General features: G+C 50.9%; 1 protein-coding gene across 1 annotated transcript; it reads right to left on the reverse strand.

The window, feature by feature from the left end:
- Positions 1 to 27: 27 nt before the first annotated feature.
- On the reverse strand, positions 28 to 27,288 carry DBH (dopamine beta-hydroxylase). The gene is made up of 12 exons (XM_081967499.1): positions 26,986 to 27,288; positions 23,185 to 23,331; positions 20,572 to 20,832; positions 18,532 to 18,708; positions 17,745 to 17,847; positions 14,740 to 14,906; positions 10,571 to 10,714; positions 9,079 to 9,117; positions 7,523 to 7,582; positions 4,116 to 4,243; positions 2,579 to 2,738; positions 28 to 662 (listed from the first exon to the last, which is right to left on the reverse strand). Exons 1-12 carry the CDS (start codon positions 27,259 to 27,261, stop codon positions 540 to 542), a joined length of 1,785 nt encoding a protein of 594 aa, XP_081823625.1. The 5' UTR covers positions 27,262 to 27,288; the 3' UTR covers positions 28 to 539.

Genomic DNA, 27,288 nt, shown 5'->3' on the forward strand with positions numbered 1-27,288 from the left:
GGGGAAAGCAAAGTATCTGAGGAACAGGGAAGGAGAAGGCAGGCTGGCCAAGGCATCTGCAGGTGCGTGAAGGAATTCCAGGAAGCGGGAATAGAGGGGTGGGGGTGGGGGGGAGGCAAGAATGTGCTCCATCGCAGGGCCACAGGTGGGAATGCCTGAGACCATCCTTCTGGAATGAGGGGAGGGGCATTCCTGGAGAGGCCGTGTGCCCATTTGCAGCTGGGAGAGGCTATAATTCCCACTCCGTCTTAAGTGCTGCAGGCTTCCCCAATGATTTCCAAGGCAGGACAGGCGACATCCAGCCGACTGCAGATCAGAGCCCTTCCTTGGCTGCTCAGGGAGCACAGACGCTGGAAGGAGGGCTACTGTCCATGGCACCTTAAAATCTTAGAATAGAGCTGGAAGGCACCTTGGAGGTCTTCTAGTCCAGCCCCCTGCTCAAGCAGGAGAACCTCCTCTCCTCCCCAAGCAAAGCCTTCCATATCTGGAGTATCAACAAAGCAGAGCCGGGGAGGGACGGAAGAGGCCCAAGGGCAGCCTCACTGAGCCCTTGCTAACTTGAGGCGGGTGGGGGCCGGAGGGCTTTGGTCTTCGCAGTGAGCAGGCGCTGGCGTGGGCAATACTTGGGTGATTTTCGGTAAAGGTTGCTTCTCCCATTCACCCTAGAGAGAAAATGGAGACTGTAAGGGTCTGGAGTCCACGCTATCAACCACCTGCAAAGCCAGGTGACAATGTGCCCCACCTTACTTGGAAAAGAGAGATAAGCATTGACTTAGATAGCTGCAGGTGCAGAGGGACCCCAACCGCATCCCTGGGACCCAGAGAAGGTCTACTGGGCACTGGCTGAGCTCTGGAGACCCTGGAGCAGCCCTCCCCAGAGTAACCACGAGAGTCCTAGTAGAGCCCTTGGAGTCTGCTGCATCTGGCAAGAAGGCCAACGCAGTCCTTGGCTGCCTTCCCAGAGGCAGGGGAAGGGGAAAAGCATCGCTTTATACTGCATTAGGGAGGAGGCCACCCTCCGAGGACCGGGTCCCCAATACAACCCCGTTGAAGGTCTTCCAGCCCTACATCCTGCTCAAGTGGGGGACCTTAGACCAGGGGGGCCAAACTCGATGTCATCAGGTTTGTGTTGGACCTTGGGGGGGGGGCGTGGGGGGGCATGGCCAGTTTGACATCATTCATGTCGGGGGCGCCTGTGGTGGCCCAAGGGGTCTGCCAGTGAAAACGGGCTCCCGAGCTCTGTTTTCGGCTTTCACGGCCTCCTGCAACCCTCTGCCATGGAGGACGGAGCTCAGGAGGGCCGTTTTCACCGGCAGAAGCCCTGCGGCCGGTTCCTTCACTGTTTCCGGGGCAGCCCTGTAAGTACCCCATCGGCCGGATCCAGCCCCTGGGCCTTGAGTTGAACCCCCCCTGCCTTAGACCATTCTGGACAAATGGCTCTGCAATCTCTTCTTTAAAACCTCCAGTGATGAAGCACCCACAACCTCTGAAGGCAAGTTGTGTCACCAACTAATGGTTCTCTTCTTTGTGGCAGCCTTCAAGTATTGGAAGACTGCGATGACGTCACCTCTAGCTTTTCTCTTCGTTAGACTACCCCAGAGTCCCTTGGTTAGGGAATTGTTTTTTGCCTGATTGTCTGGTATCAATCCCTGCTTATCTGGTCTACACTTAAGTCTACACTTATGATGTCATCGAGCCCTTGGTGACTCCTCCAAGGTGTCGGCTGCTGGAGACAATCGGTTCTGATCTTTTCCTTTCTTAGCGTCTTGACTGTCTCTTTTGAGTGGTTTGTTTCTATGTCTGTAGATGGCTGATTTGTCCAAATGCCAAGCTTCCAGGGATGGAATTGGGACCTCCAGGCTCCCACCCTTGGCCGTGCCTCCTTCTCCTCCAGCCTCCCGCCATTTACAGCCAGATTTCTTCCGCCGCTGGCCCTCCCCTAGTCATTCACCCTGGCCAATGGGCCTCCGCCCAGCGCCCTTTGAGGCGGCTCATTCACTGAGGCACTCTTTGCCCCGAACCTTTGGTTGCGCAGGACAGTTAGCCACCAGCCAATCGGGTAGTAGGTGGAGTTTAAGATCGCAGGGGCTGTGGGGCTATGGAAGCAGCGCAGCAGCCAAATGGCAGAGGCCTCAGGCGCTTGTTAGAGTAAGGAAGGAAGGGGAGGGAGGGAGGGAGATCACATCCTGCCCCCAGCCCCATGGAAGGCGGCAAGAAGCTCGTATCTCAGAGGTCCTAGTGGTTTTGGTCTTAATTTGTTCGAGGTCCAGGATGTTCATAAGTTTCCAGTGGAAACTATGGCTGACATGGACAGAGCCACACACAAACACACCCTCTCTCACACACAGACAGGAACTTCTCTCCCTCCCTCTCTCCCCCTCCCCCTCTCTCTCCTTCTCCTCCCTCTCCCCCCTCCCTCTCCCCCTCCCTCCCTCCCCCTCATCAAGAGCCCATACAAGCCCAGTCAAAAGGGTCCATCGTAAGAGGCCAGATTCAGCCCCACTCCAAGGGATCAGCAGAGCCCTCCAGCCAAGCATGCCCAAGAATGTCCTGGGGGTCCCCAGAGAGTCCTTCCTACCGGAAATCGGACAGCTGAGGATTTATTGCAGTGCATGGAAATCGGAGCAGAGTCGTAAAGGGCTCTGAGGACCTCTCTGCTGAACAGGTTCCACGAGACGGAAGAAAACTGCCTGCTGACTGAGGTGTCTGGGCATGTGCAGATGTCTTCATCATTGAATCTACCGGAGGAGAAATGCTGTGCATCAGGAAGGGGAAAGTGGGGAGGGGGGAAGGGGTCCCAACAAGAAGAGCCTAGAATACAGGAGGATTTTACAAAGGCTCTGCAGGTTCAGTCTAGGGGTGTGGGAGAGACAAGGAGCACATCTTTCAAAGGACCTGCGTTAGAAAATTCAGTGTAAAAGAAGAGGAGGGGGAGGAAGAGGAGGAAAGTAATGAAACAATCCCATTTAATGAAAACACAGTAAACTAATCCTACGTTGCATCCTCCTTTGTCTATGGGGAGTTTTCAAGTATAAAGTGGATATAAGAGCCACAGTGGTGCAGTCCTGCAGGCTCCTTCTGCTGACTGCCGGCTGCCTGCAATTTGCCTGTTCGAATCCCACCAGGCTCAAGGCTGACTCAGCCTTCCGTCCTTCCGAGGTGGGTAAAATGAGGACCCAGATTGTTGGGAGCAAGAGGCTGACTCTGTAAACCGCTTAGACAGGGCTTTGAAGCATTGTAAAGCGGCATATAAGTGCTATTGTAAGTAAGTCAATAGTAAATGCCATTGATATTGTTATTTACTAGTTTGCACTTAGCTCTGCTTTCAATGGTATTCATATTTGTATGATTATGGATCACATCCTACCACCGGTAGCCCTCCAGACGGGTGGAAAGTTACGACAGCCCCCCCCCCCCTGCTATCCCACAACTATGTGTCTGGCAAAAAAATGCCCCTTGGGTAAAATGGGTTTGTTTAACATTTGCTTAACAACCGCTGCAAAAAAAGTTTACCAAACCGGGCTCAGTCTGTAGCTGCTTAACCATTGCCACAACTCACAACTGTAATTCCGGGCTCAATGACCGTCCCGAGTCCAGGACTGCAGAAAAACGCCACTGAATGTTCAAGAGAAAAGTCGTATTCCTTAAAGAACTCCCGTCAGTTGTGAATGGAATCGCTTCAGATGTTAGAAGCCTTCTGAGAAGAAGGGTCCTGGGATGAAGGTGGGCCGTTTCCTCCTGCTTTTTGGCAGGACCCTCTTCCCTCTCTAGGCACCCCAATACATTACCTAAAGCCTCGGGGGGGGGGGCAGAGAACCAGCAGCCTTTGCTCCAACGAGCTCCAGGATTTCCTGGTGAGCCTCTAGGCAGCTGTCACTCTGCTGGAGCTAGCTGCCAGGATGAGGAGGGGGCTCCACTGCAGCTGTATGCAGCCCCCCTCCTGCTGAGCGGCTCCTCAGGGCAGCCCTCCCCCCTCCCTCCCTCCCTCCTCAGTCCGTGGCCAGAGAGACGCCCTGAGGAATCCTTCTTTCCTTGGCAGCAGAGCCTTCACATCTTGGAAACATGGCCATCCCCCCACCTGGGATGCCCGGCTGCTGCTGCTGCTGCCCTCTTACCTGTCCAGAAGCTGAAAATAGCGGTGCAGGAATCCCGAGTCGATGGCACTTTTGCACAGCTCCAGCTCCGTCTGGGGGTAGTAATGGACGTAGTTGACACACATCTCTTCCATGATTCCAAATCCTCCCTGCAGAAAAGGAAAGTGAAGCTCCTCAGCATCCCCCCCCCTCCCAGAGAGCCTTCCCCCCCATTTTCCCTCCTCTGCCCCCATTTTGCCTGCTCCACAGTCGGGACTATGGACGCAAATCATTTCTGACTGTTATCCACTGATTGCGAATTCCCTCCCTGAGAGCATAATTATTTGTCTCCCTCCCCCCCCCTTGCTGTTTGGCCAGCAAGGGGGGGGAAGCGACATTGGCCAACTGGACCAGAGAAGCCCACTCCCAATCTCCTTCCTCTTGGCTGCCAGGCTCCTTCCGTGCATTCCCAGCAAAACACCTGAGTTTGGCAGATGGCAGCAGGCACAGAGGTGGCCCTTCGGCCCTTCTGAGGAAGCTCTGTGGCCTTGGACCAAAAGGCCACCCTGCCTTTTGGCAAACTCCAGGGACCCTGCAGCCTCCTGCTCTGCTGTGGTGAACAAGAGGGTGAGAGAGGAGCCGAGGGCGGCCAGGCACAGAGAAGTCGCTCAGGGGTTCTCTTCCAGGCCTTCATCAGCCTTGGTGAGTTGGGAGCCTTCTTGGGCTGGCCGGGGCTCTGGTGGTGAGGAGCTCATGCAAAGCCGTTCCTGTTATAACGTGTATAAATAAGCTGCTTCAATCTAATAACGTTTTAATATGAGATAAGACCATGATGGGGCTACCAAAGAGCCAGTGCCAATTGAGATACTATTTCTGAATTCTGCTTTGTTCCTGCATAAGTCCAGTTCTGGGCACCATATAATAATAATAATAATAAATATTTATTTCTTAGCCGCACCCTCTCCCGAAGGACTCGGGGCGGCGTACAGCAAAACATAGGAAATAAATATATCGACATACATATAACAAAACATATACCAAGACATATATACGACATATACAAGGAGGAGGTGAACTGATAGATAAAAACAAGTAAAAACACAATGTTTAAAAACCCCTAAATAAATTGAATGCAATTAAAATACCCCAAATAAAAAACCCGTCAGGAGCGATATAGTTGGATCAAAGTTGAGCCAGGCCAGCAACTTGAAAAAGGTGGGTCTTGAGCTTTACACGAAAGGAGCGGAGGTCAGAGGTATTCCTAATATCCTAATAAATATTTGTTATTAAACAAATCATGAAATGTAAGATCCTGGAGATCATCTGTTCCAACCTCAGCCTTCCGGGAAGGAGAGCCCATGAGCCGTTCTTCCAGAGGCCACCAGAACACCAGAAGGACTCAAACTAATTCATTGATGTCCAGAGAAGGACAGTGAGAGGAAGCCAATGCAATCCTAAGCTACATTAACAGAGGGATACAATCAAGATCAAGGGAGGTACTACTACCACTCTGCAAAGCCCTAGTGAGGCCACACCTAGACTACTGCATCCAGTTTTGGTCACCACACTATAATAAAAAAGATGTTGGGACTCTAGAAAAAGTGCAGAGAAGAGCAGCCAAGATGATGAGGGGACTGGAGGCTGAAACATACGATGAACGGTTGCAGGAACTGGGCATGGCTAGTCTAGGGAAGAGAAGGACCAGGGGAGACAGGATAGCAGTCTTCCAATATTTGAAGGGCTGCCACAAAGAGGAAAAAGGGGTCAACTTCTTCTGCAAAGCACCCGAAGGCCAGACAAGGAACAATGGATGGAAACTGACCAAGGAGAGATTCAGCCTGGAAATAAGGAGGAATTTTCTGACAGTGAGAACAAGCAACCCATGGAGCAGACGTTGCCTTCAGAGGTTGTGGGACCTTCATCTCTGGGAGCTTCCAAGAAGAGTCTGGGCTGCCATCTGTCAGAAATGGTGTGCTGTCTGCTTGGGCGGGGAAGGGGGTTGGACTAGATGACCTACAACAGCGATGGCGAACCTTTTTTGGCTCGCGTGCCACAAGTGGGGGGAGCGCAGGGGGGTCGTGTGCGGGCGTGCCGCACCCATAATGCAACGCACGACCCCCCCAGTGTGCATGCGCGCACAATGCGTGACCCCCCCCATTTTTACATGCTTTTTTCGCCTTCCCCAGGCTCCAGAGGCTTTTATAGGAGCCTGGGGAGGGCGAAAAGAGCCCCCCCCGCCCCCCCCGGAGGCCCTCTGGAGGCTTCAGGGACCGTCCGGAGGCTTCCCTGAAGCCTTCGGAACACTTAAAACCTTGCTCGGAGGGTGGTTTTAAGCATTCCGAAGGCTTCAGGGAAGCCTCCGGACGGTCCCTGAAGCCTCCAGAGGGCCTCCGGGGGGGGCGGGGGGGCCTCTTTTTGCCCTCCCCAGGCTCCTATAAAAGCCTCTGGAGCCTGGGGAAGGCGAAAAATGGCTTTTATAAAGGTGAACTCAGCTGGCCAGCGCACGCATGCCCTGACAAATGGCTCCGCGTGCCACCTGTGGCATGCGTGCCATAGGTTCGCCATCACTGACCTACAAGATCTCGTCCAACTCTGTATCTGTACAACTGAAAGGCCAAAGGCAGAGAGCAGAGGACACAGGAAGGAATATTAGCAACCCTCGCTTAATAATGGCAAGTGAGTCTGGAAACGGTCACTAAGTAATGCAGTCATAAGTCCAAAACCATTGTAAAGCGAAGACTGCCCGAGTCCTTAAGCAGGGAGGTTGTGTAACCACGACTAGTGACATACTGCCAGCTTTTCCGTTGACCGTGCCAGTTGAAATCCAGCAGGAAAGATTACAATCACTGAGAGTGAGTGCCTGGGTCGCATTCAAGTGACCGAAGGATTTAAGTGCAAGGAACTTGTTTAATGACCACTCCTTCAGCACTGTTGTAAGCTTGAACGGTGGCTGAAGGAGTGGTCATTAAACAAGGTCCACCTGTAATTTCCTATCATTTTTAAGGGCTAGATACAGATTAACCGAGTTGGAAGGGACCTTGGAGGTCATCTAGTCCAACCCCCCTGCCCAAGCAGGAGACCCTGTACCATTTCTGACAGATGGCAGTCCAATCTCTTCTTGGAAGCCTCCAGGGATGAAGCTCCCACAACCTCTGAAGGCAACTTCTGTTCCATGGGTGGCTTGTTCTCCCTGTCAGGAAATCCCTCCTTATTTCCAGGTTGAATCTCTCCTCGTTCAGTTCCCATCCATTGCTCCTTGCCCGGCCTTCGGGGGCTTTGGAAGCTGAAGTTTAGAAGACTCCCTAATAGGGAGGTCAGTTGGAGCAGACGGCCGTTCTCCTGAGCTCCTGCAGCTGAACCTAAAGCCTTCCTTCAATTGCTGGTTTCTGACTTGAGTCTTGGGGCAGCATTTCAAAAGTAGCCCAGCCCAAAATTCCAGCCCAACTCACCACTGTCGTCTCATTCCTGTCTTCTGTGTTGTACATGCAGGTGGTTCTCAGCACATCGCCCTGCGACAGAAAGCAGACAGGCTCCAGCTACAGGAGGGCACCCACGGCAGGGCTCTCCAACCTTGGCAATCTTGGAATTCTGGGAATTGAAGTCCACAAGTCTGAAAGTTGCCAAGGTTGAACACCCCTGATTGCAGGGTCCCGGTTCTGTGCTGCCAGCTGTGCGTTGCTGCTGCAGCTGCTGCTAATGGGGCTGCCCTTGTGATTCTCCTCCAGGGGTGCCCAGCGGCTGAAGGTTGTCCCAAAGGAGCTTTTTCTCAAGAGGCAACTGGACTTTCTGTTTTCTTCTTTGAAGACGTTTCGCTTCTCATCCAAGAAGCTTCTTCAGCTCTGACCGGATGGTGGTGGGTTTATGTTCTCATAAGCACATGGCTCAACATAGGAGAACAAACAAATCAAGACTGAACAGCCCTCTCTCCACAGAGGGGGAGGGATACGACATCATCTCTCTGCAATCTACAACACAGTCCTTTCAACAGTTCCTAGAAGGCTCCCCAGCCATTTGCACCGCTCAGGTGACCCTCCTGAGGACAGAGATAAACCTCCAAGTGGCCTCAATGACTCTCTCAAAGCATGCAAATGACCAGCTGTCTGCAAGGAGTATAAATACCCATAGATATCCCCACTATCCATTCCATTCCCCACCATCCAGCCAGAGCTGAAGGAGCTTCTGTCAGGCCTGTAGTTATATTTCTTTTAAGATCTTTGGCCTGCCACACTTTCTATTATTTTCCTATGCTGTTTCATTAGTGTAGTAGTTGGGAGGGGGGAATAGAAAGGAGTAGGATTGTGGTATGTGTTGTTGTCGTTCTTTCTAGAAGCTCAAGGTCATCTTTTGTCTCCGCACCTTGACAGGACCGGAACCAGCGAGGTGGAGGTGCTGGGATCGAAGAAGAAGAAGATTGGACCATGTGATGGGATTATGGGAGTGGGCATAAGATTATGAACTTTCAACTGGGTGGAATTCCAGGAAGCAAATTCCAGGAGTTGGAATTCCATAGATGTGCCGACATGCCTGTATGATTAAATTGGAACTTTAAGGATGATTCTGCCTTGGACTCTGATTTACTTTTGCATGGTATTTGGAACACTGACAGCTTCTTGGATGAGGAGCAAAACATCTTCAAAGAAAAAACCCACAAAGTCAATTTGCCTCTTGAAAAAAGCATCTCTGGGACAGCCGTGTCCTGGATGACGGAGGATCTATAGAGACATCCGTCCTCAAGGGAAGAGCACGGGGAGCCGGGGGGGGGGGGGGAGAAGCATGAGTGGGGGGGGGGGGGAAGCTTCCAGCCAGGCATTAGGTGAGCCGGGGAGGAAGACAGGGCACCTGGCTGTTCCTCCCTGGCTGCTCTGCTCTGGCCAACTGTGCTCCGCTGCCCAGGGGGAAAGGGGTGCCTCAGTTCCACAAGGGGAGCTCTGAAAGAGGAGCCCATTCTGGTTCCTAGTTAGGAAATTCTAAGCCCCCCCCCCAAAGCAGAGCTGTGCTTGCTTACCGGGTAGACGGATACCTCCTTCTTCAGCATGCGGATCTCCTGGAGAAAGGGCGGGGGGGGGGGGGAAGGTTGGGAGGGTGGCAAAGAAGGGGAGGGCCGAGAATAAGATGCTGCTGCCTTCAAATGTCCCTTTGTTAATTCTCAATGTATTCATCAGACTGATATCCTGGCACAATCCTAAAAGATGCTTAGCATTTGACAAGCACCAACCAAAACAGCTGTTCTCCAGATGCAGGGCATTGGACCCCCCCCCCAAGTCCTGTCCCCTCCTCAAAAGCTCTGCTTCCTTGCTTTCTTTCACTGGAGGCCAGATCATGTTGGAGGCAGGGGGGTGCCAACAAGAGGCCATTCCACAATGCTCCCCCACCCAGCAAAAATGCTTCTGGCCACCAGGTTGAGGGATGCACCTGGAGCCCTGGCAGAAAGGAGCCATCACAGCCCCCAAACGCAGCTCCAGTTTCAGCCCAAAGTCCTCCCAGAGCATCTCCCCCCCCCCCCCCGAGGTGCACCAGGCCGACCTCCAATGTGGCTCGTCTCCCGCCACCAAGCCAGAGCAACGGAGGAGCTTCGCTTTGGAGGAAGACCCCAACCCCTCACGGGAGAGCCTGATCCACTCGGCTCTGATAGTGGGGTCTTGGCATCACCAAGGCCCTGGCACAAGAGGGGCTCTAATGTATCAGGAGCTGCTTGCAAAGTAATAGTACTACGTAGCACTTAGACTTATCTACTGCTTCTTGTCCCCAACAATCTGGGTCCTCATTTTACCCACCTCGGAAGGACAGAAGGCTGAGTCAACCTGGAGCCCGGTGAGACTTCAGCTCCAAAATTGCAGGGAGCAGAAATAGCCTCTGATCAATGCGCCACCGAGGCTCAGCTGCAAAAACGGTCTTTGGATTTTGATGTTCCTTTCATAATTTTGGTTTATGACAATTCACAAGCCTGGCCTGGTTTCCACGGCTGTCCTGATGCAATCTATCTTTCTTTCTGCAACTCTCCTTTGCTGCCTGCCTTCCCAGCCTGCTCCCCCCCTCCCCCCGGCCCTCCTTGCCCTCTCCTGCGTCTCTTTTTCCCTTCTGGGCTCAGAAGCCGAACACATACTCCTCAGAAGACATAGAGCCCCTCCCGCAGGGTAAGGGGGAAGAAGGAGGAAGTAGATCAGCCCCTCCCCAAAAGCCACAAGGCAGCTCAGCTACTCTGCAGCAGCCCCAGTCGCCCTTCGGCCTTGGGACCGAGAAAAGGCACCGTCCTGGGGCCGAGGAAAGGGACGCAGCACCTGCGGGGCAGATTCCCCGGGAGCTCTCTGGACAAAGGCCTGCTCAGAGCCATCGGGGGGGGGGGGGGGTTTGCCCAGCAGAATGGCTGCTTTTTCTTAGAGGGGGGAATGGGAATGGCTGCTACTTTGAGGAGGGGGCTGAGTTTCTCTTCTACCTGCAGCAGAGACACATCCGTCACGGAGAGGGAAGACCGCAATGCTTTCCCGTCCCCTGGGTACCTGGAAGTGGGGGCTGTAGTGCCTGTCCCTGTTGACGATTTCCCAGTCTCTCCCTTCGCGGGACAGCGTGGTCACCACGCTCCTCCCGGCCAGGTGGGTGTGGAGCTGAGAAGCAAAGATGTGGATCCCGGCAGGTGGCAAAGCCTGCAGAGAAGAGGAGGAAGATGAGAACATTCCTTCACAGGGAGATCACTCCCCTGGGAGGGGGTCGGGGGTGGGAAGGACCCTCTGAGGAAGGGGCATTGCAGGTGAGGACCCTGCCTGATGCCAGGGTGGGCTGCGGGCAAAGGCACAGCTACAGCTTCCCAGAGTGCCCTTTGGGGAAAGCGCTCGGTTGCCCACCATTTGCGTCTCATCCGCTGAATGCAGCCCAGGATCAGAAATGAAGTTTCAGCTCTGGAGGCCCCCCCATTTTTCAGAGGGTCCTAGGAGGCTCTGCAGCCGAGGGAACTGATACGCGACCTGGACATTTAGGGCAGCCATAAGCTGAAACGGTGGCACTCAAATGGGGCTCCTGCCAGGCTCTGCTATGGGGTGGGGGGGAAGACAGGGGTCCCCCCTCAGGTGTCCCAGCTCCTCTGCAACTAGACAGGTGTGCTGGGGGGGGGGGATGTCACTGCTGCCTTGTGGATGAGAAGGGAGCGACCAGCGTTTCCATGTAAAATGGTCTTCTTAACCAATTGGGGAATTTGGACGTCATTCAGAATCAGACTGACTGAGGAGAATGGCTGGCAGGCAGGCAGGCAGGCAGGCAGGCAGGCAGGCAGGCAGGAAGGAAGGAAGGAAGGAAGGAAGGAAGGGGGAAATGGAATGGAAGGAATGAAAGAGGGGGAGGCAGGTGGGAGGAAGGAAGGAAGGAAAAGGAAAGGGAATGGAAGGAATGAAGGAGGGGGAGGCAGGCAGGAAGAAGGAAGGAAGGAATGAGAGAGGGGATGGATAGAAGGAAGGAGGGGGAGGCAGGCAGGCAGGCAGAAGGAAGGAAGGGGAAGGGGGAAAGGGGATGGAAGGAATGAAGGAGGGGAGGCAGGCGGGAGGAAGGAAGGAAGGAAGGAAGGAAGGAAGGAAGGAAGGAAGGAAGAAGAAAGGGGATGGAAGGAATGAAGGAGGGGGAGGCAGGCAGAAAGAAGGAAGGAAGGAAGGAATGAGAGAGGGGATGGATAGAAGGAAGGAGGGGGAGGCAGGCAGGCAGAAGGAAGGAAGGAAGAAGAAAGGGGATGGAAGGAATGAAGGAGGGGGAGGCAGGCAGGAGGAAGGAAGGAAGGAAGAAGAAAGGGGATGGAAGGAATGAAGGCGGGGAGGCAGGCGGGAGGAAGGAAGGAAGGAAAGAAGGAAGGGGATGGAAGGAATGAAGGAGGAGAGGCAGGCGGGAGGAAGGAAGGAAGGAAGGAAAAGGAAAGGGGATGGAAGGAATGAAGGAGTGGGAGGCAGGCAGGAGGAAGGAAGGAAGGAAGGAAGGAAGGAAAGAAGAAGAAAGGGGATGGAGGGAATGAAGGAGGGGAGGCAGGCAGGAGGAAGGAAGGAAGGAAGGAAGGAAGGAAGGAAGGAAAAGGAAAGGGAATGGAAGGAAGGAAGGAGTGGGAGGCAGGCAGGAGGAAGGAAGGAAGGAAGGAAGGAAGGAAGGAAGGAAGGAAGGAAGAAGACAGGGGATGGAAGGAATGAAGGAGGGGGAGGCAGGCAGGAGGACGGAAGGAAGGAAGGAAGAAGAAAGGGGATGGTTCTCTCTAATTTCTTCTTTCATCTCCTTCAGTTGTTTCTTTATTTCCTCTTGTCCCTGTAAAATTTGCTGGAACATTTGGTGAAACTCCAAGTCCGTAGATTTAGGTTGTTTAAAGGCTGTTAATGTTGATTGTGTGCTAGGACTTGAGGTTGCAGATGTCGGGGCAGAGGCAGCAAAGCAGGACTTTCCAGGAGGTGGTCTTTTAGATGTCATTGTTAGTAATAAAGAGTCCAGTCAGTATAGAGAAGAATCAGTCAGCGTGGTAGAGCAGCCAAGGGAGTTCGGGGGGTAGAGAGACCAGGCACAAGGGAACTCTCTAATCACCCTGGCAGGGAGCAAACGTTTTTCACTCCAGAAAGTTCAAAAGCAAACAATCCACAAGAGAATTATCCAAATAACACGGAGACAAAGACCGGAAGCCTGAAGCTAAGAGGTGGAGTCAAGTTTCACATTTCATGAAGACAACGGAAGTGTGCCATCTTGCCCTGCCAACTTCGGATATTGAGGCAACAAATAAAGTTTTCAAAGTTCAAAGTTCCCAGGGCTTCCAGATCTCATTGTCTTAAAACTTAAAAGTTTAAATCTGAAAATCCATTTAGTAGGGGTGTGACATCTTTGGTTTGGCTCTCCCCCTCTTCCTTCCCTTGGGGCTGAGAGCTCACTTGTTTCCAGCCGCTTGTCCAAGGGGGGGGGGAAATCCCCCTCCCCTCCAGCCGCACCTCTCCAAATCAAGCCAAAAGTTCAAATTTGTACAGCTGACAGATTTTAAAGTTGGTAATAGGAATGAAGGAAGTCTACACCTCACCGATCCGCCGCCGCATCCTTCAGCTTTCTTTTTTCACTCCGAACAGCCTCTCAGCGAAGACGCCCACGCGTCCTCCGATCTGCTCCCCGGTGCCTTGGGCGAGCGGGGGACCTCCCGCCGGCCGCCACCGATGCAGGGATCCATTGCGATGCCGCCCTCCAGCAGGACGCCTCTGCGGGGCGTCCTGTGCCCCCCAAGAAGTGGGGAAGCCCACCGGGGAGCCGGAGCGAGCAACAAGTTGCCCGTCGCCATCAGCCGCCGGAAGAAGAAATTAGAGAGAACCAGGAAAAAATTAATAAGAACTCACAGAGACTGGACCTTTTGGAGGGTGGGGTGGCTGAGATGAGGGGTGGGGATAGAGGGCGTGCAGAAGGGAAACAAAGAACTTGACACCCAACAAATGAAAATAGAGTTTGAGAGAATGTCTTTTTATCTTAGGTTTCAAAATGTGATGGAGACAGATGATGAAAACATAAGGGACATCATGACAACCATTTTGGCTGAGTATATTCAGAAGGAAAAACAACAGATGGGGTGGGAAATAGACCTGGCCTATAGAGTGAACTCAGCGTATGCTAGAACACACAATGTCCCCAGGGAGGTACACATTAAATTTCTTAGGAAAAGCACAAGAGATGAAATCCTGAATGCACAAAGGGGGCAAGCCTTAACATACAAAGATAAGGAGATAACCATTCTGAAACAGATCCCTTAGAAAGTGAGGGAGAAAAGAAAATTTTATTCGCAATTGGCGAATAAACTATACCAGAAGGGGGTGTGGTTTCGATGGTTACTGCCTGAAGGTATGCTAATATTCTGGGAGGAGACAAGAGTTAGAATTAATACACCCATAGAGGCACAGGCCTTTATGGAAAAAATAAACTACTCCTAGAAAAAGCAGAAGACACTTCAGTAGATATACAAGATACGGGAGGGGCCGGAGCACTGCCAACGGGGGGAGATCAAGAAAGCTCAGATCACACAAATGAGTAAGAAAATCCACGTGATATAAACTGACCGAAATTACCAATTGAATTTACCACACTGACTATATGCTATTATGTAATATTTGAACTTTATGCAAATGTATACTATGAGTCTGGAAGGGGGGTGCACCCACCGCATTTCACGGCTGCCAAAATTTGTAATCTTTCCCATACCTTTTCCCTTCTGTAAAATATTTAAAAACCAATAAAACTTTGTTTAAAAAAAAGAAAAAAGAAAGGGGATGGAAGGAATGAAGGAGGAGAGGCAGGCGGGAGGAAGGAAGGAAGGAAGGAAGGAAGGAAGGAAGGAAGGAAGGAAGGAAGGAAGGAAGGAAAAGGAAAGGGGATGGAAGGAATGAAGGAGGGGGGGCAGGCAGGCAGAAGGAAGGAAGGGGAAAGGGGATGGAAGGAATGAAGGAGGGGGAGGCAGGCAGGAGGAAGGAAGGAAGGAATGAGAAAGGGGATGGATAGAAGGAAGGAAGGAAGGAAGGAAGGAAGGAAGGAAGGAAGGAAGGAAGCGGGGTAGTCACTGGAAGTGCTGCAGGCCATGCCCTCCCAAACAGCAATTTCTCCACTTTAAGGGAGAAGAGAAGGGACCCCTCCCACAGCCCAAGATCTGCAGGGTTAGGAAGGCAGCCTAAGGAAGCAGCAGAGGCCTTACCAGCTGGGTGCACTTGTCCGAGCAGTAGCCGGTGAGGAAGAAGTGGCTTTCGCCAGGGGGAATGGCCATCACGGGGGTGTAGACCAGGCCCAGCTCCATGATCCCTGCGTCATACTGTCGGAGGGAGGCCGTGTAATGGAGTCGGATTCCGGAGGAGTCGTGGTGGCCTAGCAAGAAGCAAAGGGAGGGGGGGGTTGCACAAAGACTGCTGAAGAATGGGCACCGCCTTCCTTGCAAGGAGCACCCCAGTGGGGTCCAAGTTAAGCTATGGGCATAATCCCAAGGGGACGGACCCAGCTGACGCTCAGCAGGATGGCATGGACAGTCTCTTTGATGTTGCTGAAGACTCCCCTGGAAAGAAGCTATCTACTCATAAAGGATCCCAGCAATGCCAGGCGACCTTGGCATCGGTGATGTCAGGCTCCCGTTTGCCATCTGCCTCTCATGGTACCTGGGGCTGGGAGAGGCTGCCTTGAGAAGTGACCGGGCCTTTCCTCTCCTTGAGTCTCCTGCTCTTGTCTGGGGCCTGGGAATTACAGCAGCCCTTTTGCCCTGGGAGAGTGGGAGGGCCTATAACGCCCTTCGGGCCCTGGCAGTGCCCATTGGCTGATCCCATACGCCAAACAATCTGCCCCTCCAGTCCTTTGGCAACTCCACTGCCCCACGGGAGTCCCCCAGCCCTAATCCCAGGTGCAAGCAAGGCCAGCCACGAGGACACCAAAGGCGTTTCTTCAGGAAAGGGACTTCCTCTGTGCCTTCTCTGAAGATGGGATGGCCAGGTGGTCCTCCTGCCAACCTCTACCATGCTCTGACGTCTGGCAAAAGGCTCACCGGACACAACTCTTGACCAGAAAACAAAGGCTGAATCCGGGTGTTTGTTTGGGCTGAAGGGAAATTGCTTCCCTCCTTGTTTTCAGGGGGTGCCCCCCCAGGAGAGAGCTGTGGGAAGGTAAACAGGTCTCCTTGAAGCCCCAAAAGCCTCCTTCAAACCATCCCAGGGAGAGCAAGTACAAGGAGCAGAAAGTCGAGGGAAAACGCCTCCCCCCGCCGGGCAGGTCCTGCCCTGAAAGAATAGCCGGGTTCTGCAATGAGACATCCAGCAGTTCCTTCAGGTCAAAGGAGGGGGGCCCTGGGTCTGGTTCCAGGATGGGCTTTTGGCAGGGAGAGCTCCACCAGGGGCTCAAGTCCTCCTCACCATTGCTAACCATGGATTAGATTAGATTAGATTAACAGAGTTAGAAGGGACCTTGGAGGTCTTCTAGTCCAACCCTCCGCCCAAACAGGAGACCCTACACTATTTCTGACAGGTGGCAGTCCAGTCTCTTCTTGAAAGCCTCCAGTGATGAAGCTCCCACAATTTCTGAAGCCAACTTCTGTTCCATGGGTTGATTGTTCTCACTGTCAGGAAATTCCTCCTTATTTCCAGGTTGAATCTCTCCTTGGTCAGTTTCCATCCATTGTTGGCCTTCGGGTGCTTTGGAAAATAGCTTGACCCCCTCCTCTCTGGGGCAGCCACCCAAAAACGGGAAGATGGCTCTCATGTCTCCCCTGGTCCTTCTCTTCCCTAGACTATCCAGGCCCAGTTCCTGCAACCGTTCATTGTATGTTTGAGCCTCCAGTCCCCTCATCATCCTGGTTGCTCTTCTCTGCACTCTTTCTAGAGTCTCAACCTCTTTTTTTATACTGTGGGGACCAAAGCTGGATGCAGTGTCCTAGGTGGGGCCTTACTAAGGCTTTATAGAGTGGTATTGCTACCCAACTGCCATCCAGTCACCCCTTGCCTGCTTGCCAGAGGTGGGCAATCAGAGGTGGTGAGCGGAAGGTGAGTTCTGATGAGGCCGATGGAAGCTGCCAGATCTGATCAGCAGCAGCAGCAGCTCAGCCTTCCGGAGCCACGTTGGTTTCTTCCCTCTTTCATGCAGGAGAGCAGTCCTCCTCTGCTTCCAATCTAAATGGAGAGTTCAGATCACTTGGGCAGCTGCTTCCTGCCCTGGTACCCTTTGGGGGTTTCACCCCAGATTTCCCCAGAAGAGGAAAGGTCATCAACCAGTGGAATCAATGCCCTCGCGATGCCCTGCTTTGGCTTCAGGGCGGGGGTGGGGGCAGGGAGCTTTCAGCTGCCCATGAACTGGGGGGGGGCAGGAATCAGCTGGGAGCAGCAGGCCGTGGGGAGGCCTCATGGCACCCAATGGAGAGGGATGCTATGATCAGGCCAGCAAACCTTGATTTGGGGTGGGTGGGAAGGTGGGGACTGTCCCCTTCTACTGGACCCATTGCTGGTGGCCGTCAGAGTAGCGCTATCCTCCCAGGAGGCCCTGGGGCTGCAGCCAGAGGCGGCTGCTGGGTGGCTTCTTCTTCTCCTGGCTTGCCCTTCAGACGAGGTGCATCAAGGTCTTGAAGGATCTTATGGGTGGAAAGGAAGGACTGCAAGGCTCCCATTTGCCTCCCAGCCCTGGGTGCGAAATAGCACAGCCCAGAGGCTGCACTTGTCTAAAATTACCCTTCAAGAGCCAAGGAACAGCAACTGAGTATGGAAATGGGGCCCCTCCCCGCTTCCTTTTTTAAAACTGCCAGCTGTCACAACAAGGCAGTGCAGACAGAGGAAAGCGTGCTGACTTGAGTTGGCTGGGAGAAGGGGGGGGGGCTTCTTCCCAGGCCAGCGAAAGACAGCAGGGATGGGGGGAGCTTTCACAGGGGGGAGGGGGGAGCAGGGCCCCTCCGGGGATCTGTAAAGCGACGGTGTGGCCCTTTTTCAGCTCCAAGCTGGCCAGAGGTGCTTTCCTTCGCTTTGAGGGAGGCAAGACTGCAAGAAAGGGGCCACTGGCTCAATATCAGGCAAGGCCAGGAGAGACCTTGGCAGGGGAAGAGGCAGCCTAAAAGATGGATGGTGAAATGGCTGCCTTGTCCCTCCTGAAGAAAGCCCCTTCTCCTCCCCTCCCTCCCTCCCCTCGGTTCTCTCTCTGATCCCCAAAGCCTAAGCATCAGGCCTGCTGGGTCTCACTTACCTTCCAAGAGCAGGGGATTGTGGTAGTGGACTTCCAGGCGCAAATATTTGGAGGAGCCGGGACCCCCAAAGGCGAGCCCTGCGTCTGCGGGGTAGTAAAAGGCCTGGAAGGAAGGAAGAGGGATCCTTGGTGGAGCTGGCCCACTTCAGCAGCTCAAGTCAATCCTTCCCTGGGGACATCAGACCGAAGGTCCCCCAATATTTCTAATTCGACTTTTAGCAAAGGGTGAGACAGTTTGCAATAGCACTTTGGGCTTCAGCTACTACCCCGTCTTGGTGGGAGGCAAGAAACAACGAAGGACTCCTGGCAGGTCTACATAAGCCCCCCCCTCCAGCTTTACCATATAGCTCAGACCTCCCCAAGCCCCCAGAATCCCTTCAAGGGTCTCAGGGAATCTGGGGAGCCCAGAAGAGGCTGTTTCAGAACAGGGACCCAAAGGCCCCATCGCCAGAGCCTCCTGCCCTTCAGGAGCCAGCCATTTTGAAGTAGAACTCTGCCAGTGCTTGCGCCGCTCTCCATTGCCCCAAGCCCGAAACAAGCGAGCAAGCAAAGCGATTTTCCAGAGACAAGGTGGGCAAGCAGCCCTGGAGACGCCTGGTGGGAGAGGAAGGTCACGTCTTCTTCATTCAAAATGTTGCTGGAGGCCAGGATGGCCGATTTGTAGCCAAAAACAGCCCGGACATCTCCTGAAGCATCGTCTGAGGACAGCGGAGCCAGGGGGGATTCCCACCCAGGTCTTTCTCCTCCTCCCCCCCCCCAGTTCTTGGTTAAGGCCCCTGAGGCTCACCTGCGCACCCATCGCCCAGGCAGCCAAGACGTGTCGACAGAAATTCAGGCGCTGCGGCTTCATCTTGGAGTGGCAGGGGCCGCTGTAGTGGGGGAAGGCTGGGAAGTGGGGGCTGCACTGGAAAACTTCCATGTGATGGACCAGGGCTTCATTGCCGCCTGTGACCACCGGCTCATACTGAGGGAGGAAGGGGAGAGGTCGTCACACTCCAAGCCCTGCAAGCACTCTTGACAGGAGAAGCAAATCCTCCACTTCGTCTCCTTAAAGGCAGACAACTTGGGGTGGATAAAAGTCCCCTCACCAGTGTGGGAAGCCACACTGGAAAGTCCCCATTGGGCTCTTCTGCAAAGAGGAATCTCCTTGATCTCAAAATGAATCAGCTGGAGCATCAACATGGAAATCGCTCATCTGAAAATCCACAAAAATGGAAAATGGCCTTAGGCTGCCTGTGATGAGGGGACTGAACCTCCTTCCTCCTGCTGGATATGAAGAAATAGTGCAGTCAACTGACTTAGCCCTCTCTCCTGGGTTCACACAACATGCTAGCTAGATTCTCAGAACTCCCCGTGAGAACTAAAACCAGGCCAATGCCTCCGTTCCAATGATGCCAAACTAAAAAGGCCCAGTTCACGCAGCATGCGGGGGCACTGCTGAGTCCCAGCCGAGGGAAATGCTTCTCCCGCACAGAGGCAGGACTCCCCTCTCCCCCTTCCTCTTCCTGCCCCCAAGAGGCAGAAGGAATAGTTGGACAAGGTGGGATCCACCTTTCTTTCCTTTGCACAATGCAGAAGAATGTTCGAACTAGGGCTAAAAACATGATGATGAAAAAGAAGGAGAAGAGACTGGGCTGCCATCTGTCAGAAATGGTGTAGGGTCTCCTGCTTGGGTGGGGTGGGGGGGTTGGACTACAAGGTCCCTTCCAACTCTGTTAATCTGTAACTTGTAATGATGATGTTTTACCATGATGGAAGAAGTACTTCAACCACTGCATTTGAAATGGACTCTGCAAAGCTCCCATCTAATCTAACAGGTGGAAGAGACCTTTGCTGAAAGCTGAAAAAGGGGGAAACAATATAATCACCATATTTTTGGGCCTTTCAATCTTGACTGAGTAGGATGTTGGCTGCATAGATGGGGCCACTGGGGATGGTTGCAATCCTTGTGTGGAAAGTTAGCATCCACCCTTCTTAGAAGAATGAAATATTTTGCAATATATTTGAAAAGGCAGAATATTATATTTCCCCTGAAGGAGAAACCTGTTTCTAAAGACAGAAACTCAGAGCCACAGTTCCCTGCTCCCAAGCAGATACTAAGCCAAGGCCAACTTTTAGAAATGCAGATTTGGTCATCCATTCAAGACAGGATATTTTGAACAAAAGCAAAGTGGTAGGATCAGTCCTCACTCAAGATCCAAACCAGGACAAAGCCATTAAGACACAATAGGAATGGCCCAACACTCTTTCGGGACACAAGCCTCCTCATTATATCATCTCAGAGAGTCCAGGCTTCAATCAAACTTAATTCAGACAACCTAAAAAGTTAGCTATCACCCCTGCATAGCCCCCTGGGAGTCTGACAACCATTAGAAGACATGTTCTTGCACAGGAACAGGAAGCTCAAGGGCATGGCTCAAGAGAGGGTATAAATAACCCTCACTCTCAACAACTGTGTTCAGATGTGGTCCTGTCCATCAATAAACCCTTAAAATTATTCTGTTATATTATTGTTATCGTTGTTAGCACGTGTGTTAACATTTCTTTTTGTTCTTTCTCTGTTTCTTTGTAAATGATATACCCTGACAATACACTGTATTCAAAATGTTTGTGAAACAAACCAACCATCTTTTCAAGCAGCCTCCATGTTTTCAATGTCTTTCTCCCCACTTGGAATGGAACCAGGTGGATATTTCTTCCAACACTTGTTTAGTGGCTATCCTGCACAAGATGGCCATGATTCAGGCAGAATTGGACCCTTGCAAAGCATCTTGGAGGACTTGAACCTGAATCTGTGAGGGAGGAAGAAAAGGGGGTTTCTACTCACCATGACGATATGATGCTTTTCAAAGCCATCCGGAAGTTCGATCATGTAACACCAGTATGTGGTCTCCTGGTGGGGAATGGTCACGTCTGGGACTCGGATCTCCATGGTCTTCAGGTCCCCAGGCAGTGGGGGAACTCGGATCTTGGGCTTCAGAAGTTGCACCCGCTGCAGTCCCTTCCGGAGCAGAGCAGAAACATTGATGGCTTCGAGAGACGGAGCTGGTTTCTCCAAAATGCCGTAAATGAGATGCACAGTTCCATCCTGGAAGGGAAGGCAAGAAGCCCTATCTCTGATCACCGAGGATAAAGCTGGACAGCCCATTTAGGTGGACTTGCTTGCTGGCTGGAAGAAACTCAGAAAGAAAGCAGTGGCCACTGAAAAGTCTTCCTTGGGTTGGAGAATGATCAGAGCCCCAAGGCTGGCTGAAGGGCTAATTTAAACAGGGAGCAGCATCTTCTGTAATAGATGCCATCATGGAAATGAGCACAGGACTGAAAAGAATTCCCAGCAGAGTCTAACCACCTTAAGGCTGCGTCATAAAACAGGGAATGCCAGATAATAACTGCCAATTAAGCCTCAGCGCAATCCAGCGGCCTGTCTTTTGGCCACTGAGCTCCATAAGGACGAAACTCCTGAAGACAACATTTCAATGACTATTCTAAGTATACGTTTGCCATAGAGTATCCTTACATTTGAGTCCAACAGTTTCTCTTAAATGAAATTAAAAATACTGAAGCCACATGAGCACATAGGAATTCCAACAAATTGTAAACTTTCAGCAATGGTTTTTTTATTTATTTAAAGAAAACTCTAGCAGCATCACTCTTCAGATTTTTCTAAAATTTTAGGTCAGCTGGCCTCGAGATCCATTTCTGCAGCTTAGCTTGTTTGGTCTCAAAGGGCTGGGCTCCCATAATAGTCTAAATCTAGAAAAGGTCCCTTTCTAGATTTAGACTGTTATGGAAGTCCAGCCCCTTTGGGGCTTTGATGGCATAATGCAGGCTTGCTTATATATTTAATTATTTAATATTTCTTATTTTTATAATAGGTATAACTTACTCAATCCTAAAGGATTGATAAGGGTGAATAAAATCCCCCCTCACTAAAAACATACTGTCATGCCCCCGTCAGAGTCTTAATCTGAGACGGGGCTCCGTTGGCTGTGGAGGAAGCTGGGGAAGGGCAAAGTCAGGCTGGGCAGAGCAGGGAAGAGGTAGAACAAGGAGAGGGGGTTCTGGTGAAGACCAAGGCCCACCCCCTCCTCATCCTAGGGCCCGCAGGGAAGAACGCAGAAGAGAGCAACAGGGGTTGTGTGGTTTACGAGGAAGGAGAGGGCCCCGATTCCCTTCCCAAGGCACACCTGGGGATGGAGTTTAAAGGAGAGGAAGTTGGGAGGGGCGTTTGTCAGGAACAAACCCTGAGATCGTCTAGTGTTGAGAGTTGTGGCCTGCATTTCTGCCATTCTTCCTGACTGTTTGAATTCATTGCTGTGCTTCTGTGTGCTTATCTTGCCTTGTTGGAATTATTCACTTCTTGAACTCATTACTTGCCCTGCTGGAGTGATTGATTGCAGTCATTCTGATTACAGCGTTTGGACTGGAGTATCTGTAAACAGAGGCTGCTGCAGGCTTGTGAGGGAGTTTTTCTCCAGGCCGGAGAGTAATGCGACATTGGGGCAAAGCTGGAGCCAATAAAGAGACTCATGCTGGTTCTTTGGCTGTGTTGCCTTTGTGCCAAGCCCCAGGTCATCACACGTATCCAGCAAAAAGCAGTTCCTCAAAGGCATCATTCACTCAATCTGGGCTGCTTTGCTCTACCAATATTCCTCATTAAGCAACTGACTCATTTAGTGACCCTTCACTAAATGGTGATGAAGAAGTAACCATGCAACCAGTTTTCACATTTGAGATCTGGAAGTCTGTATAGTAAAAGAAAGCTGAAGTAAGGTCATAAGCACAGTTGTGGTTTCGCTTAGCAACTTCTTTGCCTCTGAGAATTGTGGTTGCTAAACAAAGACTAACTGTTTTGTGAAGTACCTCCAGAGCTGGGGCCATCCATATCTGTAGGTGGGGGGGGGGTTCTTTCTTAAAGAGGGACCACTACTAAGAATAGTCTATTCCCTCTCCAAGCCCTGACAAAACTGTGAGGAGGAAAACTTGTCAACAGGCCCTCTCTAAAATATTTGAGCAGGTTAGCATGAACGATGCCACAAAATTCAGGATTGCAGCATTATTTCTCTCTGTGTTCTTTACTTTCTCTCTTCTGGCATTGCATGCCAGTGAATATTGTGAGATTTGGACTGCTTTCAACTGCCATGTTAGGTGGAAGTGAAGGGTCAACATCCCGGAAGGTCAACATACAAGAGAGACTGACAAAGCCATCCAGGCAGGGAAAAGCAAAGAACTGTTTTCTTTAAATAAAAAGGAAAAGGAAAAGGGAGATTTAAAAGTTCAGCAATTCAGACTTGAGGTTTTGATTTCCATTTTCAAAACATAAAATTAGATTGTGCAAAACAAAGCATTTTCAGGATATTCTGCCTCCCTCCCTGCATTATTCTCTTCAGATTTGGGAGAGTTCTTTTTCAAAATTGCTTTCTGAAACAGAAGGTTCTACCTCAATCAGATAATCCTTTGGATCACAGGTGACAAAGGGTCTCTTGAAGAGGAGGGAGAGCCACCCGCCAATTCTCTGTGCCCCCAGGAGATGGTAGTTCTGCTGGGCGTCCATGTGCAGCTGTGTGTCTTGGTCACTCCAGGCATCCTACAGGTGGAGCAACAAGAAGGTTTGTATTTCAGAGGGCAAGAGAGCATTGCGGGCCAGTTAAGCATCAGGTCTTGGATTTACACTTTAGCTAAAGAAATCTTGGAGTCCCATCGTTAAACATTTCATAATTAAGACTGTAAGTAACAATGAACTTATTTGCAAAATTGGAATATGGCTACTCTGAATTTTTGTGAGTCCCTAAGCTGTAGCTTCTTTAGCCCGTAATGAATTCAGGGCTAAAATAGGTTCCACTTTCTCTACTTAGCTTGGAATCGCCTTATTACTTTTTTGGGATTTAACAACATGAAACAACATGAGAGAAAAAAGCTCTGGGGATGTCTCTATACACGTGAGGAATTTATGGATTTCATAAAGAATACCAATTCAAGGCCATGCCTGTCAGACATGCCTCCTTCAATATCCAAGAAAGAAAAACCTCAACTCCATTTGAATAAAGATAAAGTACTTTTACTAGATATGAATTGAAAGCAGCAAAAAGGAAAGCAAGATCTGAGCCAAAAAGGTGTGAACATATACATATCAAATGTTTACCCAGCACCCTCCCCGCAATTCCCCAGCCCAGTGTCCAATCTGCAACTCCCTAAGCTGTCATGTGGAGTGTGCATCTTGAAAAAGCCTCATCAAGTTGGTATGCCTTGACCAAGTCCAAACACAGGCCACCAGCATGCATAGAAGATGGTGAGAACAAAGCTCCCTTCTTCATACTCCTCCAGCACCAGTAATTTAGGCATCAGTGGAAGGCATCTTCTTTTAGAAAAATTTCAAACCTCAGTATTTGATTTTCCTGGAGTAAATGTGCTCTTTTTCTTTTAAGCGACTCTGTTTCTGGAGCATACTTTAGCAGAAACCATCAGCAGCCCCATTGATCAGACCCTCTAGTCGGCATCTCAGCCTTCTTGTTGTGATGCTCACCTACCAAAGATTTTACACTCAAAGGCTTCACTAGGTTTAACAGATTAATAGAATTGGAAGGGACCTTGTAGGTCATCTAGTCCAACTCCCCTCCCAAGCAGGAGATCCTACACCATTTCTGACTGATGGCTGACCAGTCTCTTCTTGAAAGCTCCCAGCGATGAACCTCCCACAACTTCTGAAGGCAACTTCTGTTCCATGGGTGGATTGTTCTCACTGTCAAAAAATTCCTCCTTATTTCCAGATTGAATCTCTCCTTGGTCAGTTTCCATCCATTATTCCTTGTCTGGCCTTTGGAAAATAGCTTGACCCCCTCCTCTCTGTGGCAGCCCCTCAAGTAGTGGAAGACTGCTATCTTGTCTCCCCTGGTCCTTCTCTTCCCTAGACCAGCCATACTTACGGTAGTTCCTGCAACCATTCCTTCTGTGTTTCATCCTCCAGTCCTGGTTGCTCTTCTCTGCACCCTTTCTAGAGTCTCAACCTCTTTTTTATAGTGTGGGGAATAAAACTGGATGCAGGATTCTAGATGTGGTCTTTGTAGAGTATGTTAGTACCTCACTTGATCTTGATTATATACCTCTGTTAATGCAGTTTAGGATGTGTTGGCTTTTTTGGCTGCCACTGCACACTGCTGATTCAAATTCAGCTGGTTGTCCACTAAGACTCCAAGATCCCTCTCACAGTCTCTGCTATTAAGCCTGGTTTCACCGTTTTTTCTGTACTTTTGGTTCTTCTTGCCCAAGTGCAAGACTTTACTTGTCTCTACATTGAATTTCATTTTGTCCCGCTACCTATCACAACCCTAACCCTAACCCTAACTCTAACCCTAACCCCAGGCTTTAAGTTAAGGGAAGCCATTGAGTGGGCCCTTGTTACCACAAGTGTACTATGGTCTTTGAACCTGACATTTCTCCAGCCCATCATGCAATTTCTTTTGAATTTGTTCCAGGTGGGGATTTTTGCTGCCTTGTAATCCTTCTGATGGTCTCCCACCCTCCTAACTTTTGGATATTGTCACTGGCAAGAATGTAGCCTTGTTGACCTTCATGGCTGGTCAGAAAAGTCCCTTTCAGTGGGGCAATTGGGCCCCATCTTTGCCAGGGAAGCACCCAGGCTCACAGGTGCAATTACCCCTGGGCATCTTATATTCTGGGGTTCCGAGGTTCCCGGCGGAAGGAGGGACAGGTGAGCCTGCAGGGGCATCTGGGAACCCTGCAAAAGGACATTTCCCAAACTTCTAGCTCTCCACAATGCATTCAAAATGATCTAGAATAGATAGAATAAGAGGCAGAGGAATCTAGAGTGCCAAATTCATGTTAAAAGATAAAACCCCAAGAATCTGGTTTCAGTTATGGTTTAAAAAATAAAATAAAAATTAGCTAAACCAAGCATAAAATAATGACGAATGTTAATTTCAAGTACATTCAGTGCAGCTTTAATATTAGCTTGTTCAAACACAGACTGTTTCTTGGCTCATATCTTAAAAATAGCAGACTTAGAATCAGAATCCTAGGGCTGAACCCCCTGCCCAAGATAGAAATCTTGAGAGCATCCCAAGCTGCCCAATCTTTTCTTGAAAACCTCCAGTGATGGGGCACCCAACAGCTGCAGAGGCAAGCTGTTCCACTGATTAACTGTTTTCACTGTCAGGAAATTTCTCCTTACTTCCAGCTTGGGCCTCTCTTAACAAGCTTCCATCCAGTGCGTCTTGTCCGGTCCGGAATGAACCGGCAGAAACCCCACTTCTGTTGTTGCCCCTGGTCCTCCTTTTCCCTATACTAGATAGACCAATTCCTACAATCGTTTTCCACATCACCTTTGTTGCTCTCCTCTGCACTCTTTCCAGAGTCTCAACATCTTTTCTGTATTGTGGCAACCAGAACTGGATGCAGGATTCCAAGTTTGGCCTTGCAAGTGCACTAATTGACCTTTGCTTTATCAATGCAGTCCAGAACAGCATTGGCCCATGCTTAAATGGTTGTCCATTAAGACTCCTAGATCTGTCTCAAAGTTACTACAGCTTTAACAGATTAACAAATTGGAAGGGTCCTTGTAAGTCATCTAGTCCAACCCCCCACCCAAGCAGAAGACCCTGTAGCATTTCTGACAGATGGCAGTCCAGTCTCTTCTTGAAAGTGCCCAGTGATGAAGCTCCCACAAGCTCCAAAGGCAACGTCTGTTCCATGAGTTGTTCTCACTGTCAGAAAATTTCTCTTTATTTCTAGGTTGAATCTCTCCTGGATCAGTTTCCATCCATTATTCAAGTGCCTTGGAAAATAGCTGAGCCAGGTACCACCTATTCTATTTCATGCATTTGGTTTTTCCTGCCCAAGTCCTGACCTTACTTTTCACATCACTGGAGAGGGCCTTTTCTCTCATCTTTCAAGGTCCTTCTGAATCTTGAGTATCTTCCAAAATGTTGGCTATTCCCTCCAGCTTGGTGTCATCTGCAAATTTGATGAGTTCCCCTTCTATCCCCTCATCTAGATCTAGACCTTCTCAAAGCCTGTTTCGTGGTCTGGATCTCCCCCAGGTTCACACACTCAGGAATTAATCCCAGAGATATAGAAGCAAGGCTCCCTCTTCCTTGGACATGCTCCTTGGAACCCAAAAACTATTTCTTGTCAGTATCAACAGAGATCCCTATTCAGGAAGGAGACCCCCCCCCCCCAGCCCAGTTCTGAGTTTGGCATAGGAACTGCTTCCCTGCTTACCCACCGCAAAATAGAACTGGACCCCATCGCTCCATAGGACAGCCAGATCTGCCTCCTGAAAGCCTCCACGGTCTGACATGCCAAAGAGAAAGCCATATTTCAGCTCCTTGGCCACAATGCGGAAATGCACCTCCTCCAGGTGGTAGCTGATGTTCCAGGAGAGCTCCAGGAGGCCCTGAGGGTCCAGGGGCACCTTGTATGGGAAGCTCTCGCTTCGCTCTGTGCCTTGGAGGGCCACCACCAGAAGAACCAAGAAGACGGCGAGCAGGGAGAAGTACATGGATGCTGCTTCCCGGAGCCTGAGCAC

Source organism: Natrix helvetica, assembly GCF_964273705.1.
Source record: "Natrix helvetica genome assembly, chromosome: 15".
Taxonomy (NCBI): domain Eukaryota; kingdom Metazoa; phylum Chordata; class Lepidosauria; order Squamata; family Natricidae; genus Natrix; species Natrix helvetica.

Excerpts from the sequence above, each read along its gene's own strand:
- DBH (XM_081967499.1), bottom strand. The coding sequence starts at position 27,261 with ATGTACTTCTCCCTGCTCGCCGTCTTCTTGGTTCTTCTGGTGGTGGCC. Across the intron at positions 18,709-20,571 it reads AAAAGCATCATATCGTCATG|TATGAGCCGGTGGTCACAGG; the intron begins GTGAGTAGAAAC and ends TTCCTCCCTCAG. Across the intron at positions 10,715-14,739 it reads CGGACAAGTGCACCCAGCTG|GCTTTGCCACCTGCCGGGAT; the intron begins GTAAGGCCTCTG and ends TCTTCTCTGCAG.